This window comes from Anneissia japonica, unplaced genomic scaffold (genome assembly GCF_011630105.1).
Source record: "Anneissia japonica isolate Jap-2015-1 unplaced genomic scaffold, ASM1163010v1 scaffold287819_len434453_cov191, whole genome shotgun sequence".
NCBI classification, from domain to species: domain Eukaryota; kingdom Metazoa; phylum Echinodermata; class Crinoidea; order Comatulida; family Comatulidae; genus Anneissia; species Anneissia japonica.
In genome coordinates, this window is record NW_022713610.1 from 238,667 (window position 1) to 264,394 (window position 25,728).

Here is a 25,728-nt window from a genome sequence, read left to right on the forward strand (position 1 = left end):
GGGATTCTTTTTTCTTTAAAGCTTTTGATGTTTGAATGTAGAAAAGATTTTAAAGAGGTTGCAACTCTCTTCCTGTACATGCCCCTTTTAGAACAGATATCCCTATAGTGTATTTTTTTCAGCTTTTGCCATAATCTGTAGTCTTATTTTGTGGCTACAGGCTTGCTATTTTTAGTGTATGCTTTGAATTCTTTGTTTTTTTATTGCAATATTCACCTCACATCAAAACACAGGGCACTGGTTTTTTTTTTGGTTTTTTTTTCTTTTATTTCTTTACAACATTTTTTTTGTACATAGATTTTTTTAATCCCTCTGAATAAGCATCGCACAATTTAACTAATTTCAAGTAGTCATTTTTGCCAAAATTGAATTTATCATATAAGAAAGCATTGGTTTATTGTAGTAATTAACCTCAACTATTTGGGCCTTGGGGAGCTATGAATGTCCGCACAACATTATTCAACTCCTAGTGTTCTAGCTGTAGTTCAGTACCCTTTTATATAAAACTGAGCGTAAAAAACAAAATCTTGTCAGTTGTTTTTTTATACCCCTTTATATGGATATCACATATTGAAAAAAATCAGCATGACGCTAAATATTTTTATACAAATTTCATTCACATGGATGTTGCTCATGAAAGACAATTTGAGTAATAAAGAGAATGTCTTACATTTGTTGAATGCCAACCTTTCACATGGATATCACATATGGAAGGCAAGTTGAGCATAAATTACTGTCTTGCTGTTGTTAATACCCTTCGCATGGACATATCACTATGGAGATATGTATAAAATATAATTTCATATCTATTCATTCACATGGATATCAAATGGAGAGAAATAAAAACAATGGTTTATACAGTAGTTGGATGTTTCTCTTCTGTAAAAAAAAAACAGAATATAAGTTATAATTGTTCTTTAAAGCCCTTTTTCTTAGATTTCACAATTTCTAATTGAGTGAAATAATGTCTAAATTGCATATGAAATTTTATCTATTATTGTTTGGTTTTTATTTATTCATTCAAACACTTAATGTCCTTTTTCTTAGATTTCACAATTTCTAATTGAGTGAAATAATGTCTAAATTGCGTATGAAATTTTATTTATTATTGTTTGGTTTATTCAAACACGTAAAACATATACATATATATAACATCAGGATAAGCAGACAAATATAAATTCTGATAAACTAAACAAAAACAAAACAGTTCTTAGAATTGGGATTTTCAATCATTTGTATTCAGAGTCTATAGTAGCATTTGTTTATTAATCATGGAGCCTTATAAATAAACCCCCCAAAATGTCTGAACAGTGGTCGCAATACAGGATAACTGATACGATCCCAATAAAGCATGCAAGGTAGTTTTATATTGTAAAACATTATGTGCAAAAATACTTACTGAATATGTATAAGAACAGAGAAGTTATAAATGTTAGTTACTGTAGTATTATAGAATGAACTTCCCCTGTCTGACAGTCTTACTATGCTAGTATATTAATTATAGAATACAAAATGTTATGATGTTAACTAGAAATATAATCCTAATGGTGTCTGCAGTAGTGCTTTGCAGTGTATACTTGTAGTTGGCTATATGTGTTAAAGCAGAACATATCTACCTGAAACTGCAGGGGTGGTTGTCTAAAAGAGGAGAGGCAACGTTGTTGGAAAAGTGTGAGATGGGGAGTAAGAGGGTTTGTGTTGGAAACGAGAAGGACAGTATGATTTTTTTTGTTTTTTTGTTTCTTTTACCGTTTTAATGTATTGTTCATTGTATATTTTTATGTTCAGAGAGAAATATATAAAATGAATGTGTGTGAGATGTTGTAGTAGAGTGGTTAAAAGATATGAGGGTTGCCATTCCAAACCAGCGTACTGTCGCTAATTGTTAAACTAAGTAATTTTGATAAGATTGTGGCTGTATTATATACTTTAGTACAGAAAAGCCATAATAAATTTACTCATAATGTTGGCAACAGTAAGTCAATTCCCGTAAATGTCCCAGCCATCATTTTAAAGCTTATAATGTGGAGAATAAGAATATAATTAAAAGTCAATTTTCAATTTTTGTTCACTGATACTGGATGTGGGATGGCAAGCCTCATATGTTGGGTAGAAGAAGATACAGGTGTTTGGAGGGCAAGAAGAACAAACCCTTAAAAATATATAACTAGCTAAAGCGAAAATTATTCTGATTGATTTCTTTATAAATGGAGATTAGAATTTTAGATAAATCATAAAATCTGCTACATTAATTGTAGTTAATTTTGCATAAAATGCACTTTGTCTCACATGTATGTAAAATAGTTGTTTTTATTATCACAAGTCATAGTTTTACCAAATTGTCTGCGATGTTGCCACCTCTTCGTATACCGTAGGTGTTTAAATATTGTATATTGTAATCTTCTGTTCTCTATTCATTCTTCTTTGCCCCTCACCGGTCCCTGTTGTAGGATGTGGATGCGACCTCTGATGAGGGTGAATACGAAGGAGAGGTGTACCCACAGCCACCACCCAAACCAGCACACCAAATGAAGTATATGTCGGTCTGTTTACCAACTCCGTGTTATTATAATCCTTGGTGTTAAATTGTATTGATTTTTTTTTTCTGATTTATTTTTTTTTCTTTTTTTTTCTTTTTTTGTAGAATTTTCAAATATTTTATGCTTGTTTACGAACTCAATATTCCATGGTTTAAATTGCTGTGCCTGTAAGCTTCTCCCGATTTGAGGAACTGTCACCTTCAATTTTTTTTTTCTTGCTGAATATTCTGTAATCATTTTAAATTCCTCAAATCTATACTATTATTTTGGAATGCTGTAGTATTTGAAATAATTTGATAACTTCCTTTATCATTTTTACATTATTTATAAGCATGGTGATTGAAATGTATATACTAGACTATAGATTATTTTCAAATAGATGTGATATGTCCTCTCAGTTTACTTGGTTGTTGTATCATGGTCATGCGTATGAAATTTGCACATCAAAAAAATGTTGGCAGTGTTACACTTCACAATAATAACAAATTATTTTGCTCTCTCAACAGTTTCACCTACAGTACTGTATATGCACCACTGTATTATTCATTGACATAGGTTTTTATTAGTTTTATGAGGATGAGGCAACAGTAGTAGTCTGTCATTAGAATCTGCCATTTTTTTACATAAACATAATCTCTGTCCATATTACTGTCACATTTTATGTGACAATTTTGTGTGATGTGCCCATATACAGTATGAACATGATATATTATACCCAAATATGTACACATTTATTTGTCACATAAAGTTATTTTGATAGTGTGGACAAGGTTTTACATTTAATTTTTAATTTTCTAATAATGTTCCTACAGCCAAGAAAATGTATCAGTTGGAAGTTTGTAACCCAAACTAATCACAAATTGAAGGTTTAATGTGTGGGTAGAGTTTGCAAAAATGCATTATCACAAATGTACCAATGACACTCAACCTTTTTGGTCACATATTCAGTAATAGCATCTTATACTATTTTAATCGCCACTAATTTAAATTGAATATTTAGAATCTTTTAAGTTGTGTAAAACTGAATATTTAGAATCTTTTAAGTTGTGTAAAACCTTTCCAAAATTATATAAGTGTGCTATGTTAGTGTGGTGGGTTACAACTGAATATATAATCCAAATATGTACATCACAACGTACAAAAATTGGGGAGCAAATGTAGGCTAACGTCTTAACGCATGACCATAGTTGTTATTGTTATTTAAGTTTGTAAATTTGTAAATAAGTTTGTTTTTATGTAGATTTTGTGAAAAATATGTTTTTTTCTTTTCTTTTCTTTTCTTTTTTTTTTTTTTACAAATGAAGGCTTGCTTCCATGAAACCCAAATTAAGAATTTAAAAAAATCAAAGTATTTATTATACATCCTATTGTATATTTCATTTGCATTAGAATGATGAATAATTGAGTGAGTAATTATTTATGGAGAAATTGATATTTTAACACAACAGAGAAAAAGCAGCTTTTGTTTAGGTGTATGCATAAGTGGGTTTTGTGGAAACAGTTCACAGCCAGTTGTGCATGGAATATATATTGTTACTTTGCCGGCTACAAACACCCAACAACAGTGTACAATTCATGCACATAATACCGTAGCTTTGCATGAAGTTAAAAATATAATAACTACAATAATATAAAATATTGTACAAAAATGAATTGGTACATGTTTTGGATCTAGATTTTAAAGCCAGGATCCTGAGGTAAATAGTGTTTGGTATGTTGTACTGATTTTTCTGAGACACAAAAAGGGAGTGTGGCAAAAAACTTGGGACAGCTAATGAGATACAGGTTTTGAATATTTAAAAGCTGGAGGGGAAAAGGGGTGTAACCGCCCTTATTAGTTAACCATATTTTGCACATTGTATTTATGTTAATGAGATATTTCTCTGTATTGCAGGGGTTAACTCTTAAAATATTTCATCAGCAGAATGTTGCTGTATTCCTTGGTTTACAGCAGCAATTTATTTTTCAACAACAGCAAAATACTATAAGTAATTAGATGCTAAAAATAAAGTTTCAGGCAAATGACTGATAGCAAAATGTTGCTGCCTCGGGCACACTACAGTAAAAAGTCCTGTCTACAGCAGTTGCTTGATGGAAATTCAACCCCTTTATTGTACATCTAATTTGGATCATAAGGCCATAATTTGACAGTATAACATTTCCCATGCGAACAATAAGTACATTTTTGTTGTTCCTTGTTGAGGGCAGGCTACCATGTCATTATATTTAGATACACTATGTTCCAACATGTTTCCAGGAGATGAAAGTATTTGGTCATGAGAACAACTGACAACTACACTGTCATCTGAAACTTTTTCTACCACTAAATACTTTAATAACATTGCTACCAGTAGCACCACCAACACCACCACTACACAACCATCAACAACCCAGTGATGACCAGATGACAACGATAATGTGGGTAACAATGATGACATCATCTCGCAAGACTGCTACTACTATATTATCATCATCGCCGCCAATATCATGACTCAATATCTATGATTTAAATATCTGATTTAGATATAAATATTTATTGATACCTCATTAAGTTACAAGACGCAAGTGCATGATTTTTGTTTTTCATCTCCCATCACCCAAATGCATTATGTTTTGATATTTAATCAATATTGTGAAATATTTGTGTAGTTTTTATATTGTATGGTACCATATTCCCCTTGTCTTGTACCAGTGTTAGTTTCCAAGTGAGATGCTTTTGTTAAGTAGATTTTGTGTGTTTTATTGACTGCTGTTCTATTTTGTCTGCTTGTGTCAATTGCATGGCCAATCAGGAAGCGTAAAATCCATTAGCCACTGCTATTTTTTCCCATGTTCTAAAGCACTTGATAAAGCATATGTGAGAGAGCTTTGAACAAATGAGGAATTGCAAATGTTATATCTCGCAGAGCATGAATTCTTTGATGGTTAAATAGCATCATATATTTTGTTATTCATGTGTTCCTCCATACTTAACCGAGTTAATGGTGTTAGTGTTAAGTGTGGTGATTCATGGTTTAAATTCTTTAGGTACAAACATTTTGCCAAATGGAACACCTCATAATATGTTTTTCATGAATCTATTAAAATATTTCACAAGCAACAACATTACATATTTGCCTAATAACAGGATTGTACTAAGTAATGCTCTATTAAACCAAGTCTCATCGTGAGCAGTAAGGAGCAGATTGTGCAATCTTGGCATTTTGCAGAATGTACAAAAGGTTTTTATTTTAATATTTAAACCCATATTTAATCAGTTTCTAAAATGTGGGTAAACAGTGCCTTAATTATTAAATATTTAATTCATAATGAGTTTCCAGTTTTATGAGTACAACTGAGAAACATCTTTAATGTTTTTGGGTTGCATGAGTATTTGCTTGATTGAACACACAGTGAACTCTCAAAAATGCACATCAAAATTGTCATTAAAAAATTTTTTAAACTGCAATTTTCAGTAATTGATGTCATTAAAATGTCATCTGGTAGATAGTTAAGGAGAGAATTTATTCAGAATATCAAGATCAATACACATCGCAAATCCTTATCTTTTCCTTTCCCTTGTATGTATTTTTGACTTAGACTTCAGTTGCCTTGAAATAGTTAATCTAGTTTGAACGAGAAAAGCATCAAAACAGATTTCGAGCATGATTGAATATAACATAGCTAGAGCAAATTCAATTGAAAAAAGAAAATTGTATATTAAAATATTCTAAAGTACCTTTTTTCTTTCTCTTACCAAAATTGGCCCTGTTAATTTAACTAGTATTTGAGTGAGTAAATTATTAATAAACTGTCAATCATTTTGAATTGACATCAAATAAACCAATCTACTATTGTCTGTTCATAGCACTCGGCCGACGACATAGCAGAAGGCGTTGGAGAGTTTGACCCTCAATTGGAAGATAGCAAACAGTCGGACACAAAGTATGAAGTGACGACCAAGACTGTCACTACACGTTATGAGTACCAGCAGTCATACCCAGATGTAAGTAATGTCTTCAAGAAATGTTTGTGTAATGTATGTGATGTATGTCTCTTGTAAATTACTTGTATATTTTTTCTTTTCTTTGGCCATTGGACAATGTCAAGAACATATGTTATTATGTTGGTTTTTTTATTTTAGTATCTTTGTATTCCTCCAAATTTCTGGCAAGTACACTCAAACAATATTTAGGTCATTTTTAAACCTCATCACATTTAACTAATTTTATAATATGATGTATATAATAGTATTCTTCACTACCATTTTTTTTAAAAGATTATTCAGTGCCTGATAAAAACATACCTATTTATTATCTGATACATTCACTTTTCTTATATTTTAATAATTTATTTTATTATATTATTTTTATTAATTTTGTTCATTCTACAACATGTGACTCTCCACTAGAATACCTAATGGAAATGAAACATCTCTTTATACTTTATATGTCAGGTTTCAGTATGAGAAATGAAGCTATTTCTAGTCATGAGAGAAAACACCAAGAATCAAACTCAGGACCTTTATTTATTAAGCTACAGCTCCACCCACATTTATATTGATTGACATTTGTTGATAACTAAAACTTTAATATAATTGTGACATTTAAGATGTAATGAAGACATTTTACTACAAGAATTCCTAAATTGATCACTACTCAGTTTAAGAGTATTAAAGACATGTTCATTAAGTGGCAACAAAAACTGTTTCTCATCATAATTTTAATGTGAAATTTATGAATGCAAAGTAAAAAATTCAAGTATCATTTTTTTTATATATATATATATTTTAGCATATTATAGAGAGTACTATTCTATCAGTTCAAATTGGCATCCCATGTCTGAATTTTATTACATTACAAATATATACTTCAAACTATTTACAAAATATTTACGCTTAAAACTTTCACAAAAAATATAATAGTATACTATTACAACTACTTGTATTTTTTTAAAATTTTTATTTACTTGTCTTTTTATTTTGATTACAAATATGTTGTCCTGTTCTTCCTTGTTTGTTTTAATTGTATCACTGTTTTATACTTGGACTGTACACCACAGCAAGTGGAAGTGTCCGAGCAAGTCAAGTGTGACATAGCTGCAGCTGATGAGGCCGGGCCCCCTTCAGAACCTCCTGCACCGCCACCAGAGGAGAGCACACCTGCTGCTCCATCATCGGCCGGTGGGGCAGTTGCTAAGGTGATGATGCTGTACTAACAAAATTTCCTCATCGCTAATCTTAGCATGGTCTTGAATAGTAAAACTACATCACGTAGTGCATCACCAATTCACACATTAACCGGTCAATGTGAATGCTAGCTTATGTTACAATTGCACATTGCCCTGTCCAGACTATCATATTTTATTTGTCAGAAACATGTGACATGCCTAAATATGGTCATGACGACATCACATCATGACCATTTATAGGCACATTATGACTATATATGGGCATACAGCAGCTTCTTGTCAAAGAAAATTTGATATTGTAGACAGACCTTCACTCATGTGGCCATTATGATTTATAATGTTTGTTTTCACACAATAAGGAGTGAATAACAAAAATAGTGATTGTATATCTCACTATAATCGTTGTGAGATTCAAACACTGAGCCTACCAGTGTAAATGCAAGCTGACATTAAATGAGATGTTCTCATGCATTCAGGTAAAATGCACAGCAGCACTTGCACACAAATAATAATTATTGCCTTATTTTCATCAAGAGATTCACTTTTTTTCTCCATTAATATTTGCTTTGCATTATCACACCCCATTTTGAAACATAAAGCTGCTTTTAGCTGCCATGACACCATCACCTGCTTCATACAATATTTTGTGCTATTCGAAAAATAATTGCCTTTAAACTAGTAATATACTTAGTACCTAAGAATAGTTCATATAGTTGCTAACAATACCTGATATTCGCGTATGACCTGTGTATATTATTTCAGTTGCTTCTATTTACTGTATAAATAATATTTCCCATACTTACACATATTGGATAATGGTCAGCTGGTATATAATTGTAATTTTGAAAATCTATTATTTACAAAATGATTGATTCAAAGGTGTACTTGGTGGTTAATTTAATTCCAGGATTGTTGGTTTATTCCTAAACTGTTGTTTTTCTCCTGATTCAATTCACTTTTCTTTCATGTATGTAGATACTGTACATAACCTCAAAAATACAAAACAAAAACAAAGATAGTGTATCTAACCTATGATAACCAAATGCAGCCCTCAAAATTAGGGATAAGGCACGCCGGCAAAAAATCACCGACGTTAAAAAATTGACGCCGGTCCTACGTCGGCATTTTCAAAAAGTTGTCAAGTACTAGGCCTAAGCCTAGGCTAGTACTAAGTACTAGCCTACGCACGCCTACGTGGACCATCAGATCCCCAGAGTGCTGTGAAGTTCTAGGCTAGCCGCAGTGATAAAAAATAAGCACTAACCATGGATGTTGAAATATGTTTACATGAAGAACATTCGTTTTTGAATGCGGACCTTCTCTAGTTTTTGGGCGGTTCGTCGTAACTCCCTTAATCCCCCGCCCATGATACATGCCTGGACGTGTTTACGAAAAGCCCACAGTTTCACCCCCCAAAAACAATGGTTTATTCCAACTAAAATTCGTCGCGAATCCCTCCATGCTTGATAGCATGCGAGCCCAACCACCTATAAATCACACACTCACTCACTGACCGCCCTGTAGTCGTTTGCTGTCACTTTGGAATGCCATGTTTTGATTGATCGTAAGTTAGGATAATCAAACACAACACAGAGTTTCAAAATGATTTTTATTACTGTACTGTACCAACCACACATTAACAAAAATGTTTGACATTTCAAATTATATTTTTAATTAATTTAACAAAGAAATGCATGTAGGATAGTTTTCTAGGCCTAGTCCTGCAATATGAGATTTTCGGGTCGATTGAGTCGAGACGGCCCGAGTGGAGTTTCATGTAAATGTTTCGTACGGAAAAAAAAATCGCAGCCCAACCACCTATAAATCACACACTCACTCACTGACCGCCCTGTAGTCGTTTGCTGTCGCTTTGGAATGCCATGTTTTGATTGATCGTAAGTTAGGATAATCAAACACAACACAGAGTTTCAAAATGATTTTTATTACTGTACTGTACCAACCACACATTAACAAAAATGTTTGACATTTCAAATTATATTTTTAATTAATTTAACAAAGAAATGCATGTAGGATAGTTTTCTAGGCCTAGTCCCTCTGTGTGTGCAATCCTGCTTTTTCTGCACGTCGGCAATTTTCTCGCCGGCGATGGGTGCCTAGACGCCGGCATTTACGCCGGCACTGCCGAATGACGACGTTAATTTTGAGGGCTGCAAATGTATTAAAACTTGCAACTGTCCATTCCTTATAGGAGACCTGAAGAGATCCCAAAAGATGAGCACCACTCCTCAATCCTTACTAGAAAGCCTAGAGATCACCATATGTCCTGATGGATTAGCTCCACCACCCAAGTTTTTAGGAGAATTTCATGGGTCTTATTTGCTGTCATCTAAACCACAATACTGGGCCTATTCTGTACCTCATAGACAGCTGCCAATGAATTCATAAAAAAAAAATTAATTATACATTTGCTATGGTCAAATTATTTGTGACATTTTTAGTGATAGGCTAATGTGCATGAGATTGCTACATGCAGATTGATACTGTTAACACATAGTCCGCTGTAATCATGATAACGACTTGTACTCGTAGACCTTTTGCAATAATAGTGAAGTTTATTTATTTATTTATTTGTTTTATATATTTATTTTTTTTTCATTTTGTTTTATTTATTTATTTATTTATTTATTTAGCGGGCTTTAATCTTTATAACTGCACGAGTATGCCAGTTGTTCGCCATCATATTTTTTGCCATAAAATCAAGCTAGAATGTAAATATTAATAATTTTATATTATTTCCTATTTTGAAATAAAGTCAAATCTTATGCTGTACAAGGTTTGTTTCTCTTCAATTGGATTTACCAAAGACAAACTTAACCAAAGTTGTAATTGTCATTTCTAAATATCTGAGGTCTTTTTTAAAGGTCTTTTATTGCTGTGGTTGTACATTTGTGTGACAATTTTAGTATTGTCTATCCAGTATAAATGTCTATAATTCACAATTAAACTGTTTATAATTGCTTTTAACAACTGGGTCAAAGTATTCTTTATTTCTATGAAGTACAGTAATAAGTAAGTAAGTAGTAAGTGGATTATGTAGTTTTGAACCAAATTGCAGGATGACGACGATGACATGATGGTCTCTCCTGCTCCGGCATACGATGGTGTCCCTGAAGTAAAGACAGCGATGCTCAAATACCAGACCGGTGAGGATGATGACCGGCAGAAGACCACAGAGGTACCGTATGTGCACACAGAGAACACTACCATCACATATGAAAAGGATGGTACTGAGGTCGATGGCCAGGACCCCGGGATGTTAATTAGTGCACAGACACTCACCAGCGAATCTCACATGACCACCACCACAACACACATAACAAAGGTGAAGTCCAGATGTTGTTTGCTTATATATATTTAAAGACTTCTCTTCTGTCTTCGTTCCCAAGAAATCTTTCAATCACACAGGTATTTCCTGGCAAAAAGTTCAGGATATATTCTCAGTCAGTCAAAGAGTTTCTCTCATTTTCATATCAATGCATACAATCCAATTGACATTGTACAGTTTCTTCAGTAAGATTTCAGATGTGTGTAAGTTGCATTTGCTTGTACCATGCCAGCTTTATCATTAAGTCGTCTACATAGCATTTCATCAAGTAAAAGATGGTATTTTTCCATCAGAGATGATACATCTATATGGGAGCTTGGTCTCCAGCAAAAGCTCCTGTCTCTAAACCCACTTCCTCCCCCTCCCCCCCATTATTGGTACCCCTCCACTGAAAATTTGCTGAGCAAAAAAAGGCTTAAGTAGTTAAAAAATCACATAAATTTTGCCAGCTAAATGCCTCTCACATAATCATCAATCCCCATTAAATATGTGTAACCATACCAGCCCCCCTAATTATAAATCCTCCAATATATCCCTTGATTATAGAGTATCAAGTGTATTGATTATAGAGTATCAAGTGTTAAAAATATAATTCCACAACAAATTAATTGTGCATAATGCACTTCTTTTGGAAGATATAATGTCCAGCAAAATCCAAGGGTTTTTGCCAACATGACTTTAAAGTTACTAGAGCAGTTAAATGATAGTCACATTATTATTTTTTAGATATTTTAATTTTTTTTAACTAAAATTGATTTTCAGACGGTAAAAGGTGGTGTTACTGAGACCAGAGTAGAGAAGAAAATTATCATCCAAGGAGATGGTGATATTGATCATGATAGGGTAAGTTTGGGGAAAAAAACCAATTATATGCAGGCAAAATAAGTAACACATCTTACGGTACTTGGCAATTTTTATAATTATGAAAAAAATATTCCCACACAGAAAAATATATTATGGAAAAGTGGTGATTGCACAATTTTTAGTGCTGAAAAATTGTTCTCCCAATTCACTGAATGCTTAGCATTCTACTATAATGTTGGTTTTACACTTATGGGCCTTGTTGATATTTGGTTCAAAATACCTAATACCCATATATAGTTATGATGTGCCTATATGTGATGTCATCAGGACTATATTTAGGTATGTCACGTTTTTTGTCCAAGAAAAAGTTAATAGTGCGGACAGTGGCAGCTCTAGGATATTTTCTGGTGGGGGGGGGGTCTAAGCTGTCCGACAGAGGGACTTGAGCTCGTAGGCCCAAGCTGGAGGAAGTGGTTGAGAGAGTGTTTCCCCCTCCCAAAAGAGATATTTTCAAGAATAGCAACCTCTGGTTGGCTGGAAATGGCACTCTCAGACTGTGACAGACAAGTGTTGGCTTGGTGTGGGCCTATCTTTATATGTTTTATGGTCTGACTGCCCGACGAGCTCTGTCTGGCGGGGGCTTGACCTGTCTGGTGGGGGGCTTAAGCCCCCCGCCCGCCCGCTGGCGCCGCCACTGCCCCTTTCCCCCTGCTGGTGCCGCAACTGAGTGTGGATAGAGCTCTGTAGACTACTTCATTCAATATCAGATTGAATTAAAGTTTCTTGTGCCTTGAAATATTTGGGAGGGGGAAAATGTTTTTTTCTGCTGTTGTCATCCCTTGTAGTTTATATAGTTCGTAATTTTTTTTGTAACAAAAGTTACATACAATATATCTGTCCGATAGGAAGATTGACCTCTCCGGTGGGGGAACTTGACTTTTTCCAGTCGTATGGCATCGCGACGATGCCCTCTTTGACCATACTTTATAGCGAGGGGCGTCGTATGTACACCCTGTATAGCTTTTATGATAATTTTTTTATAGCTATGCTGCCCTCTATAGAATTGTTTGAGAGTGATGTAGGAGTATTTCTCTAGAGGGCCTCCTGTATTCAGACTAAATCAAATGCCTGCGCCCAGTAAAAACCCGACATAATAGTGTAGATGATGTCATTTCTCAGGTTTGGTACAGCCTCAGGCAATGGTAATGGGGCAGACTGGAAAAATGTTTTTTTCTGCTGTTGTCATCCATTGTAGTTTATATAGTTCATAACTTTTTGTAACAAAAGTTATATACAATATGTACTTTATTATGTTCTCAAATCATTTAAACAAGTTGCCCAAAAAGTTAGTTGCTTATAAAACAATGAAAAAATTATAATATTGTCTTTCAGGTCCTTGCTGAAACGCTTGCAGAAGAGCAGGAACGCAACCCAGATTTCACTGTTACAAAAGTGGTTGTGCACAAGGAAGGCGAAGAATTTGCAAATGGTATTCAGGAAGATTAATTACAAAAAAGCGGCTCTAAAGCCAACAGATCCTACTAGATGTAGTTACTTCAAACTGAATGTTTGAATTTGATATATCAATATTTTTGGGGGCTTACTTTTCAAATAGTCAATTTTGTAATTGTCTAAGTTCTTCAAAACGGAAGAGATGATTTTTTTTTTCTTGTTTAATAATGCATGGATCAAAAGTGTGTTGTACATTTCTTATCTGTTGGATCAACATTTGGTAACCTAAAGATATCTTAATTATGTGTGAAATATATGCCGTTGAAATTATTAGCTAATTTGAAAACAACGGGATTCAGTAAGTAAGGAATAGTGTATTTGTGACTTAGTATTGATATCAGGTATGTATGGTTTGTATCAGAAATTTTGTAGAATTTAAACTTGCTTGTGAAAGAACATTATCTCAAGTACTGTAGCATCTTTCTAGTATTGAAGACGTAGTTGAGGAAATTCACCACTGAGGTACAGGTATATATGATTTGTACCCGTTTAAATTTATATGATGATTTTGGATGAAATTTTCATACACAAAAAAATAAAAAGAATCTAGTCATTACCAAAGTAATTGAGAATTACAAATATATAATTATATATAAAAATAAATATATAACATTAATGTCCCCACATGTGATTTCGTATTGAAATGTGTGATTAATATTTATTTATATATGCTGATGCAATCAATTAAAAATTATTATTAAGTAAGGTAAACATGTCTTAATAATGATGTTATAATATACTTTAATTAATTTTAATTTTGATACTATTAAAATTTTGCTTGCAATGTTGTTTTTTTAATAGATATTGAAAAAAAAAATATGAAGAAAGGTTTATAAATGACAGAAACCCTAGAAGACTGTATTTGATTAGAAATATATTTGTCAGGGGGCTTCAAAATTTTGAATGTGCAAATTGAAAACATATCTTTTTTTTTTTGGATCATTAAGGAAAACATGAATCATATCATTCATTCAATGGGCTGTTTTAGTCATTGCCAGTAAAGAGCTGCCTTATTATGATTTTATTTCTGTAGATGTAAAAAAAAGGGGACTTTAAACAAACTAATATATTTGGCAGTTTCACCATTTCTGATCGGATTATTTCAAATTGTTGAACTGGTGTATGTATGGAATAGGCTAAATGAACTATTAGGGTTGTGTTTTTATAATGATTGTATTCACCTCTATTTGCTTGTTTTATGACATGATATTTAATTTTGTCTTTTTGGGTGATCAAAATTAATTAAAAAAACGGACATACATTGTATCTATAATTAGTTGATTACATTACATTCACAGTAAATGCACTGTTACTAGTTTCAAATTTTTGTGATTGTTAGTTTTTTGTTTGAAATATTCTTATTTCTTATCGGCACTGCTTAAATCGTCTTCCTGTGTATTGTGGCTTTTTGTTTCTATTTTTTTTTTACCGTATAAATTTTTCATTTTGATTTCTTAATTGTTTTTTTTTTTTTTTTTTAAGATTACTGTATTCAATTTTTTTTTTATTGCAACTGATGGCACTTGTGAACCCAATCTAATGATGAGTAATGTTAAGAAAGTTTTAATATTGTAAAGTGGAACGTGTTTAAATTATTCCAATATGTAGTTGACTATTTAGATAGAATATTTTAAATTTATAAAAACAATTGCTATGTCATAGTTCCAAAGAATTTAACTAAATTATAGTAATTAGGTTTTTTTTAATTACTATTTGTAATTAAAATGAATATTACATACTGTAATATGAAAATAATCATTATTGTTGTCGCTGCCAATAGTGTTATTAATATAATTTTTTTATGCTGTATATGTTAATGTAAAAGCCATTGTGAAAAAAATTATTAAAACAATATATACTAATGGTTCAAATCAAATGTTTTAACAAATGAAGCTTGCAATTATTTTTTATTTTATATTTGACATAAGCTTACCATTTCAACTGACGAAGGTTAATTAATTAATTGTTGTTTAGCAGTGAATGTTTACCCGTGCAATTAAAAACAACAATGATCTCATTCAATGAATTATTGGAGGCATTTTAGTACATAACTGGCAATTATTGCTTGGCTTAGCAATTTATCTAATAATTTTATTAATATTATTATTATTATTATTATTATTATTATTATTATTGATTTTTGTTTATTGTTGTTAATAGTAATATGAATGATAATTTTAATACTAATTCGAAATATAGCGTCTATTTGTTCTCGCATCATTATAGACATTTCACATTAAGCCCTAATTTATTATTAATTTGAAATAATAATCACAGTGAAATTTGCCATCAATTTGTTACATTTTTGCATGAGCTATTAGGTTGAATACATGGAATACCGTATGTAATTGTATTTTATTTTTCTCTAAATTACATCCTTTGTTGAATGTATATCAATCACTTAGTAGTATTCTAACGAGATTGCCAATGCTATCATTTAATTAAGCTTGTGTTTTAAAGAATTATAAGATGTAATATAATACTAATTTTGTGATTATTTTATAATGTAATACTGAAATTATTTTTTAATCTAACTATTGCTTAAACATAAGAGAAGTTTCTTACATGAAACCTGGCTATATATTGTATTGATTTCAACTGACAAGGTAGCTAATCACAGTGTCAGTATCAAATATAGTAAATCAAGTAAAAACCAGGTTGTCAGCAGCTTATTCCTATATTAAATAATTAACCACAATACCGCACCATTTCCATTGAAAGTATAGCGTCCAGATTTTGTTCCTTTACATATTTTTTTGATTTGTATTTGTGTGTGCTGTTGTGTCGTCATCCATTGATTTGGTGGTGTCCCAAGTCACAACTAAAATGTAATTGCTGAGTTTAGGCGTTGATTCCGCTTTTGTTCCTTCAGCTCAGGCTTACCCTGTAGTAGACTTTTTACTATTCCTCACAATTTATTATTCTTGGATGTTAAAAGTTGACAAATCATGAATTGTTACTATTAACTTAACATGCAGAATGCAGAAAATTCGTACTTGAGATTATGTTGGTGTAAGATACTGATAAACTATATGAATATGTAATGTAATTTGTCTCCTGCTATTATGTGGTCAATAAATCGTAGTCTGGTCAGTGATCATGTTTTCACTTGTGCCCTTAGTAGTACCATGGTACCATAATCGACCTTTCCCGACCGTCAACCAAACATAACAAATGACCAATCAGAACAAGCCAGGAATATGTGCTTGTCTGACAAGCACGTGTTGTCTCACAGTGCGTGTTTAACTGTCGTTTTGTGGGACCTTAGCAACAATATCCAAGGGGTGGAGCTTAGCAGAAAAATCCATTGTAGGCCTAATCCTGTTTCAACATATTATTTTTGTAACCCGACATTCACATGAAGGGAAGTTGAGTGAACTTTGAAATCTACAGTTTATCTTCCAATTCGAGATCCCACTAATTCCGAGACCTTTTTACTTTTTACCATTATTCATTCAAAGTACAGTACTAATTTTCAAATCTGAAGCTCTGATGGGAGACTGAACCAAAGAAAACTCCCAAAGTCCCAAATGTGGTCATCACTTGTATATTATAGGAGTGAAATTTTGCCCTACCTGACGTGTTACGGTATCGTACCGAATATTCAGTACGTTCCCAAACATACCAAAAGTGTTGGAATCGAACCTACGACCTCCAGTAAGCAGTCGGGTGTCGACTGTAATGTCGGAGACTGGTAATGGAACTTGTCACGTCTTCCTTTCTTCGTGAAAGTGTAACTGAGAATTTTTTTCCACGAAGTATTTTTTTCAATCATATTGACCTTGATTCTTATGTTTACTTTTCTTCGTTTACGCCTAACCAAATATTGTTACCTGCTAGGGCATCCATACAACAACTCCCAAACCAAACGTGAAGCTACAGGCATAATCGTAACAAAAACACAGTAATTTTTTCATCAGTCATACAAAGTTTGTTCACCTTCATAGCTACGCTTCTTTATAGACCAAACCTATGGGTTATTATCCTACCTTTAATATTACGTTTACATAACATATTAAGTAACAAGAATTTAATTTAAGTGTACTCGCGAAAAAACCGCCGTCGGCGGCCTTTCGCGAGGCTGTGAGTGGTACTGGGGATTATTTCGCTTAGGAGCATTCTATGGATATATAACATGTGAATTGATCATACCAACAAATGTTTAGAAATATGAAGAGTGCTATGCATACATCCACCAAAGCAAAAATAAAAAAAAGAAAAAGAGTATTATATCCACCAAGCATTGAAACAATCAACCAATCGTTTTTTTGATCCAGGAATTTTGAATATTGGAAACCAGGGAGAGACTTTTACAAATGGAGGGCATATGTAAGAATATTTATTATTATGGCACCTATGATGACCGGGAAATGGCACTCACAGATTTAAAATTCAAATAAATTTCTTTTGGAAAAAGAATTAGGGAGAACGGACAGGCTTCCTTACCTTGAATCCGCCACTTCTTTCTCAAACAAAAAAACAACAAAAAAATATTATTACCTTGTAAATAAAGGACTTTGAGCAATTGTTATTTTGACAAAAGCAGGTGAGATAGGGCCTACTGATAAAGAATATAGTCAAACCATGGAGGAATTTATTTATTCCTCCATGGTCAAACTGAATTGTACAGTACATGCTAAAATGTTGTGATAGGCGTAGACATTGCTTATTCGTCACGTATTGACTTCCAAACTCTTGAATCCGCCACTTCAAACTTTCTCAAACAAAGAAGCATCAACAAAAATGTTATTACCTTGTAAATAAAGGACTTTGAGCAATTGAGATACTGATAAAAGAATATACAGTAGTCAAAACTGGATTGTACAGTACATGCTAAAGTGTTGTGATTGGCGTAGACATTGCTTATTCGTCACGTATTGACATATTTTAGTGATTAATGATTACATTATAATACATTTTATTCCATTTTATAGGCCTACTTAGTGAACACGCTGTTACATCAGCCGAACTCACGTTAAGTGGTACGTACCACTATTGAATATTACAATCATGTTCCTATTCGACCACGGTTATTATTATATTTCCCGGGATTCAACCTGTTAAGACCAGCGGCGGGCTTACATAAATGTGTACTTCGATTTATTTCTCTGTCAGCCTTCTACCCATTTTCTTTGGATTAGAATAGAAAGGGCCAGGAAGAACTTTCACAGACAGTGGGAAAATACCACCTCAGCCCAGCCATGGTTGAAGCTTATGTAAAAATTATGATTATGGCACCGCTAGGTCGGAAATGGCAGGCACTCAGACTTAAATTTGAATATAATTCTCCTGCCCTGCCACCACTAAAATATCCACTCGCCATGGTTGGGGCTGAGGTAAGCAAATTGTTAACATAGATACCTCTAGATTCCTATAAATGCACTGTCCGACCAAAAAAACAAAGCAGTGTTTTCAACAGAATAACATGCCCCGAGCCTGCTGGTGCCACAAATACTCAAATAATTAGACATCGCAATCCCCAGTTACACTGGCCCACCATGACAAAAGGTGACAATTTTTTCAAAAACGAGTCTTTTTAGTCACGCAAAGAACTAATAATTTGAAACATATTGATATATTTGAGTATGTTCAAATCCCACTCATTAACAAGTAATTAGCAACACAAAAAGGAAGTAAGAGACTAAAAATACAGTAAAAACCACCAGAAAAGGAAGCAAGGGACAAAATCAGCATGCTCCAAATTCCTTAATTACTCAGAGCAATGCAAACATCATTGCTTCCTGTCATGGTGGGGCAGAGTAGGCCTAGTCTTCCCCTCCCCATGTCAACCATACGCCACTATACACACTCAGAAAAAAGCACACTTTTGCAAACAATGGTGGAGTAGGGGTGCTAGGTAGTGTTTCTATAAACATAGACATTATTTATTTTTAGCGTTTTGCGCGGGCTGGATCAAAATTTTTGGCGGGACGGGGGTTGGTTACCAAGGTTATATTCTCAATCGTTTATATTGTGTTTACGGTGTTACGCAACAAACTTAATTTGTATATGTAAAATGCGTGCATATGCGTGTGTCTGTATATAAACTCATTAAGTATTCTCTTATTTACAACCGTTACATTTTAGTGAGAAACCTAATGTCCAAAAAACAGGTTTGCGAGATAGGCTTGCCCAAAGCAATTTTATTGCATTTTCCGGATATTTTGGGTATGCTGAATCCAAAAATGCAAAGGTCCATTTTTTTCCGAGATTGTCTTGGCGGCCATTTTGGAATTTCAAAATGGCCGCCATTTATACAGTAAATAACCATAACTGCGCTATTAGAGTAGGTATCGACATGATTTTGGTACCAAACCCTATATTCTCAATGTTAACCTGTCCAATGGCGATATTCTTACAAACCATAAATGGCAGCCATCTTGAATTTCAAAATGGCTGCCAGTTGGAAAGTAAAATAGCAATAACTGTGCTATTAGAGCAGGTATCAACGTGTGAACCTGTCCAATGGTCATATTCTCACGAATCATAAATGGCGGCCATCTTGAATTCCAAAATGGCTGCCATTTTCACAGTAATAAAAAACAAAACTGTGCCATTAGAGCAGGTCAACATGATTTAGGTAGCCAAACCCCGTGTTTCAATGTAAAGCTGCCGAATGGTGATACACACATGGATCAAGAATGGTGGCCATTTTGAATTTCGAAATGGCCGACAAATTTCTAACACAAACTGCTTAGTTTTTTGCGAAGTAATGTCAATTATTAATTGCAAAACCAAAGTTAACCTGTCTAATGGTTATTATTCCAAGTGGAACATTTCTTGGACCATGAAGACAGAAAGATAACACATGTGAAGTACCAAAGAGAAATCCAAAATGGGCTTGTCATGATTCTGTATGTCAGTGGTCTATCGGAAAAGATCAGATCGAATGAGCACACACAAATTTAATACATGATTCAGACATCAAAATACGTTGAGAGAACTAGTGCATCCGAAAAACAAGATTCCGTGAGCAAACACTCACCTTAGAGTTATTATGTGGTCATTGCGACAAATAGTAAAGGGTTTGACCACTTAGGTGAACATGAAATGAGGTTGAAAAATATAAATAAAGGGGTACGAAATAGAGCCAACATGGGTTCTTCTTAATGAGACATGCACAAATCAGCAATCACTGGACATATGGTCACACAACCACATCCCAGATTGGAAATACTACAAGTTACAGGGGGAACTGATGTCGGCAGTAGATGAATACGGATCTAAATGGTTCAGAAGTAAAGACAATAATATTAACAGAGACGAGGGAGTACACCAATTGTCCCATGTGTTTGAACAATTTTTGTCGACCCACAACAAGACCCAGGGACTCCTGCTTACATCACACCAGGAGAGGTTTGCCGACACAATACCACCAGTTGGCAAGCTGGAGATAGATATGCAGATTTCTACACGTTAGTTTGAGAATGGTAACTGAGTGACCAAAACTGTCATACGTATGTTTTTTTAAGTCTAAAATATCTAAGAAATTTAACGTAAATATCGATAATTTGGATCTATTTCATTGGTATTTTTACCATTTGGCAATACCAAAATATACTTGTGGGATTGGGGACAACGTATCAAGTTAATAGAACAAAGACAGAGGTTGTTTCCTTATCTTTGCTAATGGTTAGAATTTAACATGATCAATATATCAATAATAAATAATAGCAACATCAAAGACACAGATTAACGATTACAATCCAGATAAAACAGTGCAACTTTGTTAAAAATTCGACAGATATGATGTTCAAGATTTAGTGAAGTGCAAACTATTAAAAGAAGAAACCAAAATCAATTAATATGGCATCGAAAGAAATTTGGCAATAAACCATGTGTCTGTGATAGATATTATCTTTTGGAAAAATCAAGTCATCTATGGCACATGGGCACATACATTTGGAGAATGCAGTTTAAAAAGTTGGTTATTGATTAGGGAACAGATACCAAGGTCAACACTTTCAATTGTCGGAAGATGTTAAACATTATCGGGATGCATCAAATGACAGACACATTGATGCTACTGTATTGTATAGACTGCCTTAGACACAAAACTAATAAATGCTTACTTGCCACCCTATATCAATGTTGGCTATTGCAAATGAAAAAATAGGAAAATTGTAAGTACTGTGGTTACCTTGATATAACTTACGTACAAGTCTGTACATGATACTTCAATTAAAATATTATCTAAGTCAAGAAAGAATTGTTGATGGGAGCAATATTAATGGGTCATGCCAACAACATATTTTACTCTTCCAGCACCCAAAGCAGTTGTAGTGGCGGCTAAATTTGAGTTCCAGAAAGAATTGCGCAAGAACTATAATTTTCTGCCCGATTTTATGGTGTAGATGTCTGTTCAAGCACTTTTAAAGTGCTTGAACAGACGTCTACACCATAATAAATTTGCTTTAAAAACTAGTAGTATACAATGAGGCTAATTTGAAGGGCATAGGTGGTATGCATGCCTACCAATTTAATCATTAATGATGAGAGAGTGGGTTAGTGTAATTGTTTCCATTGTGGTTCTTGATCTTGTTCATGTTTGACTGCACCAGTTTGCTCTACACCATGTAGATATCTACTACCACCAACATCTACCGGTACATTTTTTTTTATTATTGTTATTTCGTCATGCAAACTTTTAAACAATAATAGCTAATGAAATAATTTCAAGTTTCAAATGTGTAGATGGCAGAGAAGAATAGCATGATACAAGTTTTATTGTTCTAACAAGATATGTTGATCTGCTGATTAAGGAACTCTTATGTAATTTCTAGATTAATACCGGAGTGGCTGATATTGTAAAAACACTTGCACATGCATCTGAAAAAATGCCAGTCATTTTGAGTAAAGACAGCTGGCCTCCGTTCTTCATGTGAATATCACCATTGGACTGGTTAATGTGTTATTAAGTTCGTAATAAATCTTTTTCAATCGACATATTTACTTTTAAAAAAAAATGCAGTTTTCATAAATGCTAACATTTTGATAGTAAAAAACGGGGAAATTTGGTAATGGGGTGGGGAGAGGTGTTCCCATTACATGTGTAACCACTCGCCATTGGAGGCTTCAGCTATTAATGTATTATAAGGGCAAATCTCATGATTCTTATGATATGTATTCTAACAATAAAAGTATGGTATTGATTTTAAATAACTTTAAAGAATCTCACCATTGGACAGGTTAACATTGAAAATATAGGGTTTGCTGCCAAAATCAGTACCTGCTCTAATAGCACAACTATTGTTATTTGTACTGTAAGAACGGCAGCCATTTTGAAATTCAAGATGGCCGCCATTAATGATCAGTGAGAACATCACCATTGAACAGGTTGACATTGTAAATATAGGGTTTGCTGCCAAAATGATATTGATATTTGCTCTAATGGCACAGTTATTGTTATTTTTTATGTGAAAATGGCGGCCATTTTGAAATTCCAAAATGGCCGCCAAAACAATCTCGGAAAAAATTGACCCTTGCATTTTTGGATTCAGCATACCCAAAATATCCAGAAAATGCAATAAAATTGCTTTGGGCAAGACTATCTCGCGAAATGACACTATTAAAATTATGTCGATACCTGCTCTAAAAGCACAATTATGGTTATTATTACTGTGAAAATGGCAGCCATTTTGAAATTATATATGGCTGCCACGTATGATTAGTAAGTATCTCACCATTGGACAGATTGACATTGAAAATACAGGGTTTGCTGCCAAAATAAGTTGATACCTGCTCTAATAGCACAACTATTGTTATTTTTACTATAAAAACGGCAGCCATTTTGAAATTCAAGATGGCCGCCATTTATGATCAGCGAGAATATCACCATTTGACAGGTTGACATAGAAAATATAGGGTTTGTTGTCAAAATGATGTTGATATTTGCTCTAATGGCACAGTTATTGTTATTTTTAATGTGAAAATGGCGGCCATTTTGAAATTCCAAAGCAATCTCGGAAAAAATGGACCCTTGCATTTTTGGATTCAGCATACCCAAAATATCCAGAAAATGCAATAAAATTGCTTTGGGCAAGCCTATCTCGCGAAATGACACTAGGGTCCACACTATTTCCCTTATTCCCTTTTTGCGATTTTTCTCATTCCTTTATTGTCGTCGTGGTTGTTTTTCCTTTACTTACTGACGTTTTTCACCTTCTTTTTAAATTTTATTGTTTCGGTGTTTGTACTGTCATTTTAAAAATTTATATAGGCCTATATCTGTTTTTGTATTCTGATTGCAAAGAGAGGGCCCTTGTAGAGGTGTTCGTCACCTGTTGGTCCGTCGTCTCCACTTCTGTATTTTTATAAGTGAGAAGTTTATTAAATAATATATTTCTAGAAGCCATCAATATTACGAATTTCCAATTTATAATACACATATGATACTTTAAAGAATAATAAATAATGATGGTATTGTGATATTATTTAGTTATAAAAGAAGGTAAAATAATGATATTGTAGCACATGATACTGGCTGATAATTTTTGACTGGGAAAAAACCTTCTCTAGAAACCAACCAATTGCATAATTAGGAGAAGCTATGATGTTTTGAATTTGGAGTACTACATGTATATGCTAGGCTAGACCCACCTTCTAATTTATAATACACAAAAAAATAAAATAGTAGCTGTGATACAAAAACTCTTGGCATCCTAAACCAATTGTAGAGCAACATCAAGACAAACAACCCATTGTGCACACCCACCTAGAATGGTATAGTCCATTGTTGGGTGGCTTTTTCATCCATTCTATTGAAGCCGAGGAACAAGTGTTGACATGGGTATTATAATGAAATCGAAAGCTCATACTCAATGACTAATATTCTACTGTTTAATTTAATAATAAAATTATTTTACTGAAAATTACCATTTTTACTAAAATTCTAATTTACGACAGAATTTTCATTATCAGTAGACCTGTTTTGAAAAGCCTTATAATATGTATACAATGTAAGGCCTGATACAGGTCACTTTCTTATACCATGGAGGAATTGGTAAACTAATTCCTCCATGCTTATCCCTGCTTATACGACGTATACCTGACTTTCATTCCTGATGATGACATAATTAATGTCGAAATATTGAATCCTGACACGATGGCGTGCATTTCAATACTTGGAGTATGTATTATACTATCTTCTCTGAGATTAATCAGTGGACCTTTCGGTTTATACCGGACTTGCCAACAAACACATTGCATCACATTGCATCAAATGCCCTGGTATTATTTATATAGGGGTAACTATAGCCACACTATATAGAAAAAGAATGAATCGTCACAAATTTTACATACAACATAACAATAAAGACAGGCCTATTGCTAATCATTTTAATTTACCGGGCCATGAGTGACATTTTAAAGTAACTGTGCTACTCTAATTTGTTTTAAAAACAACAAAAATAGATTCATTGAGAATTGACAGCTAATTTTGGCATTAATAGTGACCCGGTTTTCTTGTCATTACAAAATGTAATTATATTTCTCTACAGGTTACCATTGCTTCTAAAGTTGTTTATTGTTTGTGCTACTCACATCACTTATTTATTGTTTTACCATGGGAGGAATTAGTTTAGTCCTCCGTGGTTTTACATTGTTTGTCCCTACTTAGCTTATTCATGACAAGCCTAATTAAAGTTATTTTCTGTCTCTGTGTTTAATCACACACACTGACTGCCAGCGAAAGCTTGTGTCTAATAAAATTATATCTTTAAAGTTAGTTTCAGAGTGCTGCTTCATTATTACCTGTTATCAATATTTGTTCAAACTATCACGGCTACAACTACTCTTACACGACTTGTGATCATACAGGTGTGGAATTTACAAATTGTATGCAAGCATAATATAATAGATTAAGTCAAGTGACGCGGTAACCACAATTATTATTAGGAGAGGATAAGAGATACAATCACAGAAAGATTTTTGCTTGGAATTGTAAATAATGAAGAGCTTATTGGATTCTGCAGCCACAAAATAGTTAGCAATTACTTAAAAAACTATTTATACAACTATGTTATATACTGGAATACAACCAGGGGCGGATACAGGATTTAGCAAAAGTGGGGAGGGGGGCGCCAAAGTAAAGATGGACGACCAGCTAAGGTACGAAGCACCGAGGGCATGGGGGGATGCAGCCTGGCAGAAAAAAGTGTGGGTGGGGGGTGTAATCTGAGAGCGAAGCGAGCAGCCTTAGGCTGGGGGCCAGGGGGACGCCTAGGGCCCCCGGCGCACAGTGGGCCAGAATTGTTTCAAAGTGTGCCAAAAGTCAATACTCATAAGAAAATACTGATTATGTTCATGTTAAGACTGTTTTAGGGGTTTTCAAACCTGCTGAATTCAATTAAACTATTT

The 25,728-nt window shown here is 33.6% G+C and overlaps 1 protein-coding gene across 10 annotated transcripts in view; it reads left to right on the forward strand.

Annotated features, from left to right (window-relative positions):
* LOC117108524 (band 4.1-like protein 3) overlaps positions 1-16,468 on the forward strand; it is a 53,418-nt gene extending 36,950 nt beyond the window's left edge. For 6 of the 10 annotated variants that reach the window (XM_033250555.1, XM_033250558.1, XM_033250563.1 and 3 more), the window contains 6 exons: positions 2,451-2,543; positions 6,388-6,525; positions 7,581-7,718; positions 10,786-11,052; positions 11,818-11,898; positions 13,252-16,468. In XM_033250555.1, the coding sequence (XP_033106446.1) occupies positions 2,451-2,543; positions 6,388-6,525; positions 7,581-7,718; positions 10,786-11,052; positions 11,818-11,898; positions 13,252-13,365 (831 nt within the window). In that variant the 3' untranslated portion in view covers positions 13,366-16,468. The remainder of the gene's footprint in view (positions 1-2,450; positions 2,544-6,387; positions 6,526-7,580; positions 7,719-10,785; positions 11,053-11,817; positions 11,899-13,251) is intronic. The other 4 variants (XM_033250559.1, XM_033250562.1, XM_033250565.1 and 1 more) reach the window with 3 other exon arrangements.
* The last annotated feature ends 9,260 nt before the right edge of the window (positions 16,469-25,728 follow it).